The sequence below is a fragment of the Anomaloglossus baeobatrachus genome, chromosome 11 (genome assembly GCF_048569485.1).
Source record: "Anomaloglossus baeobatrachus isolate aAnoBae1 chromosome 11, aAnoBae1.hap1, whole genome shotgun sequence".
Taxonomy (NCBI): Eukaryota; Metazoa; Chordata; class Amphibia; order Anura; family Aromobatidae; genus Anomaloglossus; species Anomaloglossus baeobatrachus.
In genome coordinates this window covers 20587130-20601274 of record NC_134363.1, presented here as the reverse complement: position 1 = coordinate 20601274, position 14145 = coordinate 20587130, and the positions used below count along the sequence as shown (strand labels likewise).

Genomic DNA, 14145 nt, shown 5'->3' with positions numbered 1-14145 from the left:
CTCCTGTACCCTCACCCATCCCCTGTAGACTGTGAGCCCTCGTGGGCAGGGTTTTCTCTCCTCCTCTACCCTCACCAATCCCCTGTAGACTGTGAGCCCTTGTGGGCAGGGTCCTCTCTCCTCCTCTACCCTCACTAATCCCCTATAGACTGTGAGCCCTCGTGGGAGGGGCTTCTCTCCTCCTGTACCCTCACACATCCCCTGTAGACTGTGAGCCCTCATGGGCAGGGTCCTCTCTCCTCCTCTACCCTCACCAATCCCCTGTAGACTGTGAGCCCTCGTGGGCAGGGTTCTCTCTCCTCCTCTACCCTCACCAATCCCCTGTAGACTGTGAGCCCTCATGGGCAGGGTCCTCACTCCTCCTGTACCCTCACCCATCCCCTTTAGACTGTGAGCCCTCATGAGCAGGTTCCTCTATCCTTCTGTATGCTCACCCATCCCCTGTAAACTGTGATCCCTCGTGGGCAGGGTCCTCTCTCCTCCAGTACCATCAACCATCCCCTGTAGACTGTGATCCCTTACAGGCAGGGTGCTCTCTCCTCCTGTACCCTTATCCATGCCCTGTAGACTTTGATCCCTCGTTGGCAAGGTCCTGTCTCCTCCAGTACCCTCAACCATCTCATGTAGACTGTGAGCCCCTCTCTGGCAGGGTTCTCTCTCCTCCTATGCCCTCAACCATCCCCTGTAGACTGTGATCCCTCGTGGGCAGGGTCCTCTCTCCTCCTGTATCAATCTGTGCCTTGAATTATTCACTATTATTGTACTTGTCTATGTACGGTCATATGAAAAAGTTTGGGCACCCCTATTAATGTTAACCTTTTTTCTTTATAACAATTTGGGTTTTTGCAGCAGCTATTTCAGTTTCATATATCTAATAACTGATGGACTGAGTAACATTTCTGGATTGAAATGAGGTTTATTGTACTAACAGAAAATGTGCAATCCGCATTTAAACAAAACTTGACCGGTGCAAAAGTATGGGCACCTCAACATAAAAGTGACATTAATATTTTGTAGATCCTCCTTTTGCAAAAATAACAGCCTCAACTCGCTTCCTGTAGCTTTTAATGAGTTCCTGGATCCTGGATGAAGGTATATTTGACCATTCCTGTTTACAAAATAATTCCAGTTCAGGTAAGTTTGATGGTCGCCGAGCATGGACCGCACGCTTCAAGTCATCCCACAGATGTTCAATGATATTCAGGTCTGGGGACTGGGATGGCCATTCCAGAACATTGTAATTGTTCCTCTGCATGAATGCCTGAGTAGATTTGGAGCGGTGTTTTGGATCATTGTCTTGCTGAAATATCCATCCCCTGCGTAACTTCAACTTCGTCATTGATTCTTGCACATTATTGTCAATCTGCTGATACTGAGTTGAATCCATGCGACCCTCAACTTTAACAAGATTCCCGGTGCCGGCATTGGCCACACAGCCCCAAAGCATGACTCCACCAAATTTTACTGTAGGTAGCAAGTGCTATTCTTGGAATGTCGTGTTTTTTTGCCTCCATGCATAACGCCTTTTTGTATGACCAAACAACTCAATCTTTGTTTCATCAGTCCACAGGACCTTCTTCCAAAATGTAACTGGCTTGTCCAAATGTGCTTTTGCATACCTCAGGCGACTCTGTTTGTGGCGTGCTTGCAGAAACGGCTTCTTTCGCATCACTCTCCCATACAGCTTCTCCTTGTGCAACGTGCGCTGTATTGTTGACCGATGCACATTGACACCATCTGCAGCAAGATGATGCTGCAGGTCTTTGGAGGTGGTCTGTGGATTGTCCTTGACTGTTCTCACCATTCTTCTTCTCTGCCTTTCTGTTATTTTTCTTGGCCTGCCACTTCTGGGCTTAACAAGAACTGTACCTGTGTTCTTCCATTTCCTTACTATGTTCCTCACAGTGGAAACTGACAGTTTAAATCTCTGAGACAACTTTTTGTATCCTTCCCCTGAACAACTATGTTGAATAATCTTTGTTTTCAGATCATTTGAGAGTTGTTTGGAGGAGCCCATGATGCCCCTCTTCATAGGAGATTCAAATAGGAGAACAACTTGCAAGTGGCCACCTTAAATACCTTTTCTCATGATTGGATACACCTGCCTATGAAGGTCAAAGCTCAATGAGGTGACAAAACCAATTTAGTGCTTTAGTAAGTCAGTAAAAAGTAGTTAGGAGGGTTCAAATCAAGAATTTGATAAGGGTGCCCATACTTTTGCACCGGTCAAATTTTGTTTAAATGCAGATTGCGCATTTTCTGTTAGTACAATAAACCTCATTTCAATCCAGAAATATTACTCAGTCCATCAGTTATTAGATATATGAAACTGAAATAGCTGCTGCAAAACCCCAAATTGTTATAAAGAAAAAAGGTTAACATTAATAGGGGTGCCCAAGCTTTTTCATATGACTGTATGCCCCCTTTTCACATGTAAAGCGAAAAATCTCTTAATAGTATGAATTTAAATGTTTCAGGTTATTTAAATAAGAAAATGAATAAAAGTTTAATTATATTTATTCTTTGAAAATTAAAAAATTAAAACAATATTACACTTTTCAACACCCAATGTGTATTTTTTCTTTTAAAACCAAAAGGACCCGTGTCCCTCTCTGATCTCTTCCTATGACTGGCTTGTGCCCACGACAGAGATTGGCATCAGAGAGCGCAGAGCAGAAGGACGATGAAGCAGATTTTTCTCCTCTTCATTTTTCATGGTAACGTAGACTCAATATTTAAATGACGAGATAATTGTATGTTGGATCTCCAGATTCGTGATGTTCTCCTGTCTTCCAGGTCTTCACCTGGGTTACGTATGTCAGACAAGATGGATCGCACATGAAACTAATGCCCTGCTCGGTTCCTGTGTGGAGATTCCTTGTACTCACAGCGTCCACGACACCATAGGAGTGTCCGGCGTTGTTTGGTACATTGGAGATTATCAGGAAGGGGAAGAGATTTTAAACACAAAGAACCTGTCATCAGTGAACGAGAAATACAAAAACCGGACTTCCATGGTACCGGGGGAAAAGAACTGCACCCTGCGGATAGACCCTGTGAGAGAAGAAGATAGTAACACTTATTATTCTGATCATGACTCCTCTAAAATTTATTTCAGGCCTGCCACATTTCTTTATGTCAGAGGTAATTGTTTCAGAGAAGGAATAGAGCAAGGGACTAATAATTTACACTCATTTCTTTCTATGTAACTGTCACGCTGTACAAAGGGCTGGTAAGTCGTAGTACAGCGTATTCCCCACTAGGTGGCAGCAGAGTAGTGAAGGAGAGTCAAAGTAACACTGCAAGATAATGAAGGCTGAAGTACAGCAGAATAACCTCAGCAGGCAGTTCACAGGTGAACCACTAGGAGGCAATAGAGTAGTCAAGAAGTCAGGATCAAGCAGGGAAGTCAAGTCACTGCAGAGGGAGGATCCAGATGAGGTCAGAAAACAGAACCAAGGTCAGATGCCGGGAGATCAGGTATGCAGAGGGAAACACAAAGGGCACAGGGAACAGAAGACAAGACCGGAGGGTGAGGAGACAAAAAGGAGGATGAACCAGAATGGGTAAACAACTAACAGGAGTCAGGGACTGGGACAGACAGATGAATGGGGGAGGGTACAGGTCAGGGCAGGATAACAAGGAGTAAGATCAAAGAGGAAATCTCACCAGAGCCAGTCACAGGCTGCAGAGCAAAACTATAACCAGCACTGGAATGTTGGTGCACTGACCAGATATAGTGTCTCCTGAAACCGGAAAGCGGCTGATGGAAGTTAACCCCTGACATAACCAGGCCGGATTTGGGAAATTTTGGAGCGGGGAATACCGGTCCTGGATCATGACAGTAACATATTTTTCAATTTTCATGCTCTATCGCATTCTTTTGTCTCACAGAGTTTTGAACTGACTTCCACGGGTATCGTGGCATTTTGGGCACTGTTCGCATTGCAGATTCTGACACTCTGCCTGATATTTGGGACCAACACAGGCAGACTTGGGCATCGACCTGCTGTGTGCTGATTCATAAGCAGGCTAGCAAGAGTTAATCTCTGCTGTTCTTCTTGCTCCGTTGATCACATGTGGTGGTGAAGCCAATCACATCTGCTATCCTTCTATTTATGCTGGTTGAATTCTTCCACCTATGCCAGCTGTATCAAAATAAAAAAACTCAGTTTTTAGTCACCAAAAGTGAACATAAAAATAAAAAAAAATACTTTAGTGAGTAGAAATACAAATTCAAAAGAATTTAATGACAAAATCAGAATATAGTTAAAATAGAAACATTTTTATTATAAATAAAATTAAAAGCAAAATCAAGCAAATAGTGGTAAAGACAGGGAGATACCCATAGAGCACAGAATATAAATACCAGTTCAAAACAGACCATATATACTATAGTAAAAGTACTGTATACAGCAACAATATAAAAAAATAATGCCAAAACAAAAGGGCTATAAAGAATTGGATTCATACAGAACGTGGTAGTGCAAGAAAATATATTCTTCAGGAAAATGCATGCCTTGTGAATATCAGTATATGCACGATCTAGCAGCCAATCTAAAAACAAGCTCAGAATAGCAAGTATACATAAATATCAGGTAAATACCGTAATATATGGTCAGCTAATGCTGCATTCTTCTGACCCCGACATACGTTTCGTCAGTAAGTCACTTCATCCTGCTCTTGTGTTTCCCCATGAATCTTTGTGTGTGCATGCTGTGGGACAGAGTTTTGGTTTTCTCTTGGGGAATCAGATTAGGACTGGTCAGGAGCAGGACCAGGAAAGAGAATCAGGTCTCTCCACTATCAGGAGTATCACTGAGATTAGGGATAGTGTAAGGCCGCCTAGTTTGAAGGACAGATTTGGAGTCCGAGGTCCGCGTTATCCCATAGTCATCGTGGCCTCTTTTTAATCTTGACCTTATACAATCAAATAAAAAAGTAGTAGAAATTCATTTGTGTCTTATGGCTTTTTATCTTTATAGCTGATCTTTGAACTGTGATCTTCTTTCATTGTCCAGATTCACTGTAAAGTAGCTGCTGCCTTCCCTGCCTCAGCTTTTACACAGGCCTTCAGTTTTTCTCAAATGCAAATGATTTTCATGTATGACTCCTATAGTTTTGATGATAAATCCCTGGTAATGATTTTTATATTGTGATTTTTCAGACTATCCTGCAGATATGAATCTTTCAGTGTCTAAATATATGAGTGAAGATAACGCCACCACGGTGCGATGTGCTGTAGAGCACACGTGCGGCTCCAGTCCTCCTTCTCTACAATGGAACAAACCAGGTCAGATTGAAGAGCGATCGGTGAGCCTTCATAAAGGATCCTGGAGTGAGGAATCAGAACTGACTTATATCCCTTCATATGTGGATGATGGGACTCCTATCCGGTGCACAGCTACTTATCCTAATGGACAGAAAACCGAAAAATCAGCAAAACTGAAAATTCTATGTACGTGTAATAAGGGATAATAGAAAACCACCTCAAATTAAAGTATAAAGGTCTCTTTAGTGTAGATTGAAAACATTATACTTTTGTTTTACCTCTGCATTGTGCTTATAGCCTTTTGTCAAAGGGGTGTGGTCTAAATTGAGTTACACTGTCTGCATTGATTGGACAGTGTCAGTGTTTCTGTCAAGAGGGTACCACGACGGAGAGTGGTCAAGCCTATTTCTGGTGTCAAGAGATCACAGCATAAGGCTTCATACACACTTGATCAGGTTAATACTGCCGGCTATGCAAATTTTCCTTTACCCAGCATTTCTAGGGTTAAGTAGATCCTCTGGTCTCCTGAAACTCTGAGTATAAGCAATAGTCAGCTGTTCTCTATTGCTAATCAACTCTGCTATAAAGGCTTTTCTCCTAGTCCAGGTAACTGCTGGTGATAGTTTCTGCTTTACTTGCCTCTAGATGGAACCTGTGAGCTGAGGACCAGAAAGACATTCAGAGATCATTTTCTGTGAAAAGTTGTGTTGCTTTCCCTTCATCCTCTTTAGTTTTTTTTCCCTCTGGTCTGTTCCTCATTATTACCTCTTGTTGTTTGGAGTTGCATGATTGCTGTTTATGTTATCCCTGTCTGTTTTATCCTTTCTGTGTCTTTAACTTGGAGCAAAACTAGTGTTCCTGCTGGCCTGTGCACTATCCAGGGCTGAATCCAGGGAAAGACAGGGATAGGCATGTGATCGGCAACGGGGTGAAAGAACTCATATAGGGATGTCAGGGAGTGCAGGGATCAGTCTCAGGTGAGTTTAGGAGGTGACCCTGCTCTCCTTTCCCTAGCGCTAAGGGCCACCATTGTAACGTGTACCCTGTGTGTTGCGGCGCTCGCTGGGGCTTTAAGTGTACCTGGCAGAACCCCGGTAGTCACACCCTCAACTAATAATTTCCGAGTGTTAATTTATTAATACATTTCTAAGAATAATAACAGAAGATTAAAGAAGATATGATCTAGAAATGTTATTTTATTAAGAATTTATTAATATTCACATCAGGAGCGATGAGTGGTGTTCTTTAAATGATGAGGGGCCTACGACCTGTAGCATATTGCGTCATGATCCATCTATGTTTGTTGTTATCATTCTAGAACAACTTGAGCCTAAGGATCTCCTGGTCATAGCTGCTTTGAGGACCTCTCTTAAAGAACCTCTCTAACACATTTTTTTTTTACATTCCGCAGTTGCGCCAAAACATGTAACTGTCACCATCATTGAGAATGGCAAGATAACAGAAGGGAGTGATGTGAACTTAGCATGTACCTCAATCTCCAGGCCGGAAGTCAGCACGTATGAATGGTACAAGGGACGAGAAAGAACCAAGTTACCCTACAAGGAATGGACGATGATGGTGAGGAATGTGACCAGGGATGAGGACCTCTATTCCTGCGCTGCCATCAACACCCTGGGCAGAAGAGAGTCAGCTCTGACAAAGATACCTGTGCTGTGTATGTATACAGCTGAGATGCCATGGTTATCATATATTTGGTCCTTACCATTATTGTAGAAAGATACTATTAGAATATGGAATGTATGTTAACCGAAATGTGATAGACCACTATGCCACAAATTATTAGCTGCTCCTCATATCTATGTCTTGGCCGTCCATGTCAAAGGAACATCAACATGAATGCCAAGACGCAAGGTTTATTTACAGGACATTGCTCCAGTCCAACGTCAGTTTTTTTTCTTCCCATAAAGCATTCTGAAGTCAACTCTTCCCGTGACATCTAGCTTGTAGGGACCCTTCTCAGCAACTTGTGATACTTTGATTTCACGGGTGTATCATGGGTGACAGTCATGTGGTTTCTGGCCATAGAAGGTCACAGCATTTGGCTTTGCAGAATGCTCCCTGACTTTCCATTATTTCTGCTGTCAGTATTCATTGGTATAGGTAGCTTTCCTGTTGGATTCTTTTGGACCCAGCAGGTGCTCGCTTTCCACCCTTCTGGTTATCATCAACATTATCATGGTGCTTAAATACCCTTTCCTTACTTAGACTGATGCTGGTGATATTTTCAGTTCATTCAAGGCATGGTTGCAAGCAGGTGGCTTGTACTCCTCTGTGGTATCATTGCTGAAAACTTTGCTTAACTTCTACCTGTGTCATCTCTCGATAAGTAGTTCATGATTTTTCCCTGTGTGTCCTCCTTGTGTTGTCTATAGTGTTTGCTGGGGTTGACGAAGAGCTCATCCCATCTGTTCCCTATTTACTGCCCAGCACTTGGGTCCTACTAGGGTCAGATATCCGGTTCGGTGCATAAGTGCGGAACCTATCTAGGGTGGTGAGTGACCCAAGGGACCAGCAGTAGGTTTGATCAGGGGTCACCATCTTCCCTCTCCCTAGACACAGGACTTCCCTTCCCTTCCCTATAGCAGTTCGCTTAGTACTTCCCCGTACCTAGTGTGACATGTAACTCTCCTATAGGACAAGTCCAGATAGGATAATTATCACCATGCTTCTGGCTCACCGTTGGTCCTTCACGAACTATCATTAGTATATACTTACCAATATATGCTGAGAACTAGCCACAAGACTTTCTAAGGTTCTGTTTTGTAGATTCTCTGATGTTTGTCTAGATCACTGTTCTCCAACTACTGTCCTCATGTCCCACCAACAGTGCATGTTTTCAAGATTTCCTTAGCAATGCACAGGTGTTAACCCCTTCACGACCATGGACGGATCTTTCCATCATGGATCGTGTCCCGGTAAGCCCCGCCCCCTGCCGCGGGCAGGTGGCGTGGATCAGCACACATATCAGCTGTTTTCAACAGCTGACATGTGTGCCTACATGTTCCGAGTGGAATCGCATTCCACCCGGAACATTAATCCCTTAGATCTCGCTGCCAAAGTCTGGCAGCGAGATCTTTATGCGCGCGGCCATGTTTTCTACTTACCGCCGCCCCCATCGGAAGACACGTGAGTGATCACGTGATGTTCGGTGGTTGCCATCGTAGCACAGGGTCATGTGATGACGCCTGCTGCTACGAAGTTTCACTTTCGTTTTTCCTCGGCACGGAGCAGAGGAAAAATGAAAGTGACTATTTCTGCTGTTTACAGCGGTATAGCTGTGATCAGCAGATAGGGATCAGCGATCGGATTGCTGATCGCTATAGCCCCCTAGGGGGACTAGTAACATAAAATAAAAAAAGTAAAAAAAAAGTTTAAAAAAAAAAAAAAACTAAAAGTTCAAATCCCCCCCTTTCCCCCCATTGAAAATTAAAGGGTTAAAAAATAAATAAATATACACATATTTGGTATCACCGCGTTCAGAAATGCCCGATCTATCAAAATATAAAATCAATTAATCTGATTGGTAAACGGCGTAGTGGCAAAAAAATTCCAAACACCAAAATTACGTTTTTTGGTCGCCGCAAGTTTTACGCAAAATGCAATAACAGGCGATCAAAACGTAGCATCTGCGCAAAAATGCTACCATTAGAAACATCAGCTCGAGACGCAAAAAATAAGCCATCACTGAGCCATAGATCCCAAAAAATGAGAACTCTACGGGTTTCGGAAAATGGCGCAAAACTTTTATTGGACAAGCTTGTGAATTTTTTTTAACCCCTTAGATACAAGTAAATCTATACATGTTTGGTGTCTACAAACTCGCACCGACCTCAGGCATCATACCCACACATCAGTTTTACCATATAGTGAGCACCGTGAATAAAAGATCCCAAAAACTATTGTGCCATCACACTTTTTTTGCAATTTTTCCACACTTGGAATTTTTTTGCTGCTTTCCAGTACACCATATGGTAAAACTTATGGTTTCATTTAAAAGTACAACTTGTCCCGCAAAAAACAAGCCCTCATATGGCAAGATTGACGGAAAAATAAAAAAGTTACGGCTCTCGGAAGAAGGGGAGCAAAAAACAAAAACGCAAAAACGGAAAGTGCCCCGGGGCTGAAGGGGTTAAAATCATCACTGGTGCAGGTGACTACATTATCCCCATGTGCAATATAAAGGAAATCCCAAAAGCATGCTCTGTTGCTGGGCCTTGAGGACTGGATTTGGGCAACATTAGTCTAGACATCATAAGAAAGTTGTCAGGCTCATGGCCAGTGTAGGGGCAGAGAGAATTAGTGGACCCACTGGACCACAGGGAACCCTTGGCTCACCCTTTAGTGGGAGGAACTTAACCGAGGCAAATGCCAGGTACTACTCCCAGGGCAGTGACCGGGACTGTGACAGCTGACCCCCAGGACAGGTGACAGACTAAGGTACAGAAGAGTATAGGTGGGATGACTGAGACAAGTTGGACAGGCCGGTATGGACAGAAATAATGGACACGACAGGGATAGGCAGGTATGGGAAGGCAGACAGGTGATGGACACAGAAATAATGGAACCTGACAACTAGCTAGCAGAGTGGGATACTGACTAACTCAAAGTGTTGCGCTGGCACCTCCCATAATGGTAGGGTGCCTTAAATACACAATGCCTCTCAGTCTATATCTGAGAGGTATTTCCTAGAAATGGCATGCTGGCCCTTTAACAGAAGGGCCGGTGTGCGCGCACATGCTCTAAGAACACTCCCAGGAGACCTGGGCTACATGTACAGGCCCCAGGAGAGGAAAGAGGCAGCAGCACAAGTGGACAGCCGGGGGAGTGCGGGGGAGGATGTGGTAAGTTGGTATCTCTGTAGAGACGCCAGCGCTACAAAAGTATTTTCAAAATTGCTTAGAGCCTTACGCTTGCCCATTTTTTCTGCTTCCAAACATTTATCAACCTCAAGAACTGGTCGGTCTATTGCCTGTAGACCGCTCCTGTTGCCACCACGTAATCCACGATTTATTGTTATGACTGACCGGTGTAAATGTATAGAATTCCTATTGAATGTTGATAGGCTTTGATAATTAATTAGAATCAAGAAGAACTTCATTCCCCTCAGTTTCATCCCTTGTATTTTTGTTTTTACAGATGAAGGATCCAGCCAATCATCTCCGGCATGTAATGTTGACATTACACTTCTATCAATAATAGTGGCTGTCTGCCCGCTGCTGTTTGGACTTCTTCTCTACTTTCTTTGGAGGTAGGATGCAATATTAATGATCATTTATTAGCAATTCACTGTGAGAGTCCAAAGTTCCTCCAGTTTAAAACAACTTTACAGAAATCGGTAGCACAGGTGAACATGAAAAAACTAAATAAAACAATCTGTGTTTTCCCAAATTTTCTATTTTTGCTTGTAGTATTCAATTATGTTAAGTTGTTTGTAGTTGGAGGTGATCTTTAGTATCAGTTGGGTTGTCCCATTTCGCGTTGGAGATATAATTATTACCCTTGCTATGATAACAGTATTGGTACTAGTGAACAATATTGTATTACTTTTTGAGTCATATTACTTTTGCTTGATAATCTTATCAGTAAGAATAAGCAAATTGACTATAAACAAATCAAATTCATTTTACATTTCCCCAAATTTGTGAATTCTGGAGAATCTAAATAATTGCGGACTTGATTTGATTTGCCCAAATCCACCAAAATAGCGGCCAACCATCTCCCATTTTGCTTGATTTACATAGGCCAGTGTGGCACCCCTGAGGCTACCGTCGCCACAGAGGTACTGCACCTCAGCCAGAGTTATGGTGCCCCATCCTGGGTAAGAAAGGGGCCATCTACCGGTTCATGTACTCAAAAACCCGTAGACACTCAATTGTTAGCTCACACATTAGATCAGGGCCAGGCAGGCCCAATTAATGCTTTGCGACCAGTAATGTGGTTATGGTACTTAAGCCTCGTGCACTGTCTCTGGAACCAGCCAAGGGGTGGAGCTTGGTGTTGAGGTGTCTGAGGTAAATGGGCGGAGCTAAGTTTGAAAGTTGACAGAGTCAGTCAGGAGCGGGGAGGAGACCGACTAGGGGTCCGGACCCTGGGGGTCTTTCTTAACCATGGTGACGCTGAGGAGAGAATCCCAGAGATTTTGGGGAGAGGTGTCAGGCTCCCCTATAGCCTTGTTCCACAAGTATCATCTCAAAGTGGAGGGATTTGGTCGCAATCGGGGTCCCGGTCCCTAGGCTAGAAAAGGACTTTACAACATTCTAGTAACACTGGAGGCCAGGGTGGCTTTACGCACCTTTGGGCCACAAGCAGCACATGAATCTGCTGGAAGGGGAGTCACAGAGGATCAGGGAGCCAAACAGGCAGTGTCCTTTAAAGGTCCGTGACCGCTGGCTCAGGGCACAGTGTGTGGAGGCGCAGGACAGGCAGGAGAGAGTCAGCGTGGATGAGACGACTAGTAAAGGCAAACAAAGGAGAACCGGTACTGGTCTTGGACTTACTCGGGATCAGCAGATGCCCATCACTGGGGATCCCAACAAACCGTGGGTGGACTAAACTGGCTGTCAACCTGGAAAACCGGTACAGTGAGTAAAAGACTGTTATTGCAAAGCCACGGTGTCGTCTCCATTCCTCCTACGTCACAACTTGCCCTGACAGACTTTTCAAATTTCCAATAGTCGCCCCAGGGTCCCGCTCCACCTGTGGGGAGAAAGATTACCTCAGCTGCGCCATCACCACCTGCTTCAGGGAACAAGCAGCGCAACGGTGGCCCACATAGCCGCAAAACCACAGGTGGCATCACAAACTTTATTTTACTGTAAATACAACTCCCATCATCATCCCCTTTATTTATTAAAAGACAATGCCATGGTCACGGAGCCAGTCAGACCCTGCCACCGCTGACATTCCCAGACTAGTCCAGCCCGGTTCCATGTACCCCCGGCCCTGGAGTTGGGCGTGTCACCAGGAAAGGGTTCAAAAGGAATTCTAGACTGTATCCTTTCCCTTCATCAGTCCTTGAGAAACAGCTGCTGCTACGCAGCGAAATGTGCGTTGTGGCTTCCCCCCCATCCTGATGCTGTGGCTTCACCCCTGACTTCTATCCTCCCAGGATATTAGCGTTCACCAATGTACATATACTTAGGTTGTTCTTGTTATGGAATGTCTGGGTGTGTTATTCGTTTTGGGGCCTGGGTCCCTTTACCAAGGGCTTGTGACATAGGATTTACTTAATCCTATTGTATGGGATTTATACTCTTGCTTTATGAGCCATGTCTCTAACCCTTCGAGTATATATCAACGCATTGCCTTTTATATACCAAGCTCTTTTGGTACTAACCAGTCACCTTTGTTTGGAAAGGGGAGATACTACTCCTAAAACACTTTTGTGCATCATATTTATTCTCTTGCCCTCTGTATCCGTCTGTTCTCCTCATTTATTTTGTATATTTTTGACATTTTTGTATTCCTCTACATGTGAATTGTTCAATAAAGATTTATATTTTTTACATTACTTATTTATTTTTTGGGGGCCTCTGCTCATTTTCCTCCTTTTTTTGGTTTCATATCCTTTCCCTGTTGCGGCAACTTTCCACTGGTAATCTGCTGGATTTCTAAGCCCCCGGCTGCACATTGGCACTGGTCTTCATCTTTTCACCCATTGCTCGCGATTTCGGCACTTTCTAAGACATGATTTAGGAATTAAGACCTAGCCGATGCTGGTAGTGCGGGAGATGAGTGCCAGAGTAGATCGCGGACCTTGATAGTGATCGAGGGACCATGTGGGAGCACCGGCAGCAGGGCCCGGTTAAGAGCTAGGTGAGTATCATTTCTTAGTGTTTATTGAACCTCTCTCAATTTATTATATTGGGATTGGGAACCCTCATAACTTTTATTTTTACGACAATTGGAGCTCATTCATTTCACCTTGACTAAATCCACTGTTGATCGAATTTCCCAGCCAACTTGGCGCAAACCTGCTGGGTTCGAATTTTGGCAAATTTGCTCATCTCATTTCCTAAGCTTCCTTTCGATATTGACCATTCATGCCGTAAAGCTGCAAATTATATTGTTCCAGCACAATCTGATGGAAAATAAGAAGGTATATTGGGCATTGTATGGTTTTTTTTGCAACACGTTTTGGTTGCCAATTTGCAATATTTTTATTTGTCAAACTCGAAGCAGATCAGGAACAAAGTAGATGTGGAACTGTTACTGCGCTGCTGAAGATGTAACATAAACCCATGAAAACTGAATGAAGGTAGTTTTATTCAGCGCGTTTCGAAGTGTCACCCCACTCCTTCATCAGGACATCCACCGATATCTGACTATTCAGATTCGTCACACAACTCCCAACCAACATACTTTTTTCTGTATTTTCTGCTTAATATATACTCAATAAATATATATATATTTTTTTTACTCAATAATACAATCGATCTCTTGTAATAATTGTGACGTTTGTTCTTTTTACTAGAAACATATGTTGGAAAGTTACGAGCAGTAAGGTAAGTCTATGTTATGAAAAAAAAATCTATAATTCTAAAATGGTGAACAGGTTTTTATCTGGGCACAATGAGATTAGGATGAGTAGGGATTTGGAGCTCCCACTAGAAATGGTTGAAGATCAGGTTCTTGGTGGAGGGCGGGAGGTTCTTAGATGACTAATATATCTTGAAAGCGGTTACTGTGCACTTACAGTAAGTACAATTATTTTTCCTAAGAAAATGGAGCAGATTTATCAATAATTCCAGTTCTTAAACAGTGCAAATGTAGACTTGGCAGTCTTAAAATCTGCCAGATTTCTAATAGTGGTTGCATGTTGTTTGACACATCTTATTTTAAGACTGTCTATT

General features: G+C 43.3%; 1 protein-coding gene across 1 annotated transcript; it reads left to right on the top strand.

Annotated features, from left to right (window-relative positions):
* The first annotated feature begins 2777 nt into the window (after nucleotides 1–2777).
* LOC142255724 (B-cell receptor CD22-like) lies at nucleotides 2778–10489 on the top strand. The gene is made up of 4 exons (XM_075327181.1): nucleotides 2778–3144; nucleotides 5168–5458; nucleotides 6684–6850; nucleotides 10430–10489. Exons 1-4 carry the CDS (start codon nucleotides 2778–2780, stop codon nucleotides 10487–10489), a joined length of 885 nt encoding a protein of 294 aa, XP_075183296.1.
* Nucleotides 10490–14145: the final 3656 nt, after the last annotated feature.

Coding starts and splice junctions, on each gene's coding strand:
- LOC142255724 (XM_075327181.1), top strand. CDS start 2,778: ATGTTCTCCTGTCTTCCAGGTCTTCACCTGGGTTACGTATGTCAGACA. Junction 3,145..5,167: donor CACATTTCTTTATGTCAGAG/GTAATTGTTTCA, acceptor GTGATTTTTCAG/ACTATCCTGCAGATATGAAT. Junction 6,851..10,429: donor ACAAGGAATGGACGATGATG/GTGAGGAATGTG, acceptor TTGTTTTTACAG/ATGAAGGATCCAGCCAATCA.